The 3,014-nt window shown below is 55.5% G+C and overlaps 2 protein-coding genes across 2 annotated transcripts in view; one reads left to right on the plus strand and one right to left on the minus strand.

Annotated features, from left to right (window-relative positions):
* The window catches only part of PTSG_06237 (sterol desaturase), a 1,732-nt gene extending 741 nt beyond the window's left edge, over positions 1-991 (minus strand). Inside the window, exons 1-2 of the mRNA XM_004993070.1 lie at positions 659-991; positions 1-417 (exon numbers count right to left, since the gene is read on the minus strand). The exon at positions 1-417 is cut by the window's left edge and continues 741 nt beyond it. Of these exons, the coding sequence (XP_004993127.1) occupies positions 1-417; positions 659-893 (652 nt within the window). The 5' untranslated portion in view covers positions 894-991. The remainder of the gene's footprint in view (positions 418-658) is intronic.
* On the plus strand, positions 945-2,771 carry PTSG_06238 (uncharacterized protein; the record flags this gene model as incomplete). The annotated part of the gene is made up of 5 exons (XM_004993071.1): positions 945-1,319; positions 1,645-1,702; positions 1,875-1,946; positions 2,101-2,283; positions 2,601-2,771. The coding sequence occupies exons 1-5, from the start codon at positions 1,069-1,071 to the stop codon at positions 2,769-2,771; spliced, it is 735 nt and encodes a 244-aa protein (XP_004993128.1). The 5' UTR covers positions 945-1,068.
* Between the last annotated feature and the right edge of the window lie 243 nt (positions 2,772-3,014).

The following is a 3,014-nucleotide window of genomic DNA, read 5'->3' on the forward strand; positions in this document are numbered from 1 at the left end:
GCACGGCAGGCACGTGCCAGTTCCACCACAGCTTGACGGTGGTCTGGCACACGAACAGCACGGGGAAGAAGGTGAGCAGGGCTTCCACGGGGTGAATGGCAAAGCCTGCGAATGTGTTGGGGTCCTTGAACTGGTGGTGGACGCGGTGCAGTGCCCACAGCGACGGGTGGTGCAGCAGCCGGTGCTTCCAGTACGTGTGGGCGTCAGCCAGGAGGATGCCGACGGCGATCTTGAAAAAGTACAGCGGCGCCCAGCCAAAGGGGCTGGCCTCCTCAACGGTGTCTGCGAACGCGGTTGGCTTGCCGGCGCGCATCTGCGCCACAGGCCACGCGACGAGGCACGCTGCTGTGAACGCCGCCCGTGTGCTCTCAAAGACGGCGGCGCGCGTATCCATGAACGTTGGTCCAGCCTTTGTTGCTGTGCGTCGTGTTGGGGCAAGGGGGGGGGAGTTCGTATGTATGTGTGAGGAGTTGACGGCTGTCTGCAGTGGAGAGAGGGAGAGAAGGAGAGAGAGGGAGAGTGGGAAAGGTGGGAGGGGGTAGGGAGAGGGAGAGGGAGAGGGGGAGAGGCGCACACAGGCATACACACACACACACACACACACACACACACACACACACACAGCGCACACACACGTACGCATGCGGTTCTCTGTTACCTCTGGATGGCGGCTGCTTGCGTCGATCGGCCTGCAGCTTGCGACATGTCGTGCCTTGGAGAAACAGGTGCATGGCGCCAGAGACGACGAGGTTCACTGCCGTGATCCACAGGAAGGACCACAGCAATGACGAGTAGAACATGGCCCAGTCCCAATGGAACAGCCCAGCAAGGAACAGCGCCGCGGGCACAGCATGCCCCAGCACACGCGCCTCCTCCCTCGTCAACCGGTGCATCGTCTTCGCTTGGGCGTTTGGCTGTTTGGGCCGGTCAGTATTGGAGCAGAGCTGAAATCCAAACAAACAACAAACACAAACAAAATACGAAGTTCCAAAACAACACACACGAACCCAGCGACCACTGACCCAGTGACCCAGTGACATCCCACCCACAAACAGCACGCGTGCAGTGATGGCCCGTGCGGCAACAGCGTGGACCCCCGTGAACAACCCGGGCAAGGCGTTTGGGGAGCGCGTGTTCCTACTGTACGCGCCCGTGTGGATCACGGCGGTGGCCTGCGTGGTCATCTTTGGCTTCTATGCCCAGTTCAGCGCCCGCGACTACTTCCTGTTTGGCGTGGCGTGTGGCCTGCCAGCGTGGATCCTGCCCGCCATCTTCCAGCCCAAACACGATCGCACCCTCCCTCTCACCGAACGCTACTGGTGCGCGTGTGTATGCGTCCGTGTTTGTGTATGTGTATGCGTAAGCGTGTGTGCGTAAGCGTGTGTATGTGTAAGCTTATGTGTAGTTTATTTGTAAGCGTGTGTGTATGTGAAAGCGTGTGTGTATGTGAAAGCGTGTGTGTATGCATGTGTAGTTTATCTGTGAGCGTGTGTGTATGTGTAAGCGTGTGTGTATGTGTAGTCGTGTTGTGTTGTGTTGTGCAACATTGTGTACTCTGTTCATGCGCACATTCCCTCAGCGCCTTTGCATTTCAGCCCCCCCCCCCTCAACCACAACTCTCACTGTCCATTGCCTCCTTTGCAGGTTCAAGGCCAATGTCTGGTGTGCAGTGTTTTCGTTCATTGGACACCACTTCCTCACGGTACAGTAGCACTGCACATGTGATGAACCCAGTGCGCGCAAGCACGACCGTCAAAGTCGCATGCATACTCGATGCGGCTTTGGAATCTCATACATTCACACACACATTCACACACACATTACACACACAAACACACACTCACACGTCTCTTGCTTTCTCTGATGCTCCTCAGCACTACTTCTACAATGTGCTGGGTGCTCATTACACCATTCCCAGAGGCTACGAGATTAACGGCGTGCCAATGGTTTGTTTGTTGTGTGTGTGTGTGTGAATGTGTGTGTGTGTGCCTTTGTGCATGTTGTACATTCCTCGTGTGCTATCACCTCTTCCTTTTCAATTCGATCTCACCACTCAAGCAATCCACAACACGCACTTTGTGTGTTTGTATGCATCCACAGGTCATGTACTTTTTGACGCACGTGTACTTCCTGCTGTATCACTCCCTGGCCACGATGCTGCTGCGCAAAATCGACTTCTGGAGCCCTCGCCGCTCCCTGCTCTGGCGCGGGCTTGTTGTCTTTGCAATGGCATACACCACCGCCATTCTCGAGGCCTGGAGCATCTCAGCGTTTCCCCACTACGTGCGTCAGAGCATGTGTATGTGCCTGAGAGCGTGAGTGAGTGAGTGAGAGTGTGTGAGTGAGTGAGTGAGTGTGTGTGTGTGCATGTGTGTGTGTTTCTGTGAGTGTGAGTGAGTGAGTGAGTGTGTGCATGTGTGTGTGTTTCTGTGAGTGTATGTGTTTCTCTCCCTCCCTGTCCCTTCGCGTGCGCACTTGTGTGTAGCGAGTTGTGTCATGTCACATCACATCACTCACCATCCATTTACCCTCCCCTCCCCCTTCCCACAACATTTTCTACCTCCCCCGCTTCTTCTCCCTGAATGCTCGCACGCTCGCAGGTGTACCCGGATGCGTTTGTGATGTACGCGTACGGCAGTGCGTTCTATGCCATGATGTTTCTTGTGACGTTCCCGGCCTTCTCTACTCTGGATGAAACTAAGCCACAGCCGCTTTCTTACTATGTGACACACGCCCTCGCCTGCGGCATGATGGTGCGTTGCAAGTGTTGATGCATGAATGCGCATGCGTGTGTGTGCGTGTGTGTGTGTGTGCGCGCGCGTGTGTGTGTGTGTTCGTGTTCGTGTGTGTGTGTGTGTGTTCGTGCGTACATGTGTCTGCATGCGTGTGTGCATGCGTGTTGAATGTCAAGTGCCTCACACTGCGTCTGTGCTCCAACCGTTCTTTCCCTCACTCACACACACACACACTCACACACACTCACACACACACACACACACACACACACACACACA

This window comes from Salpingoeca rosetta (assembly GCF_000188695.1).
Source record: "Salpingoeca rosetta unplaced genomic scaffold supercont1.14, whole genome shotgun sequence".
NCBI lineage: Eukaryota > Choanoflagellata > Craspedida > Salpingoecidae > Salpingoeca > Salpingoeca rosetta.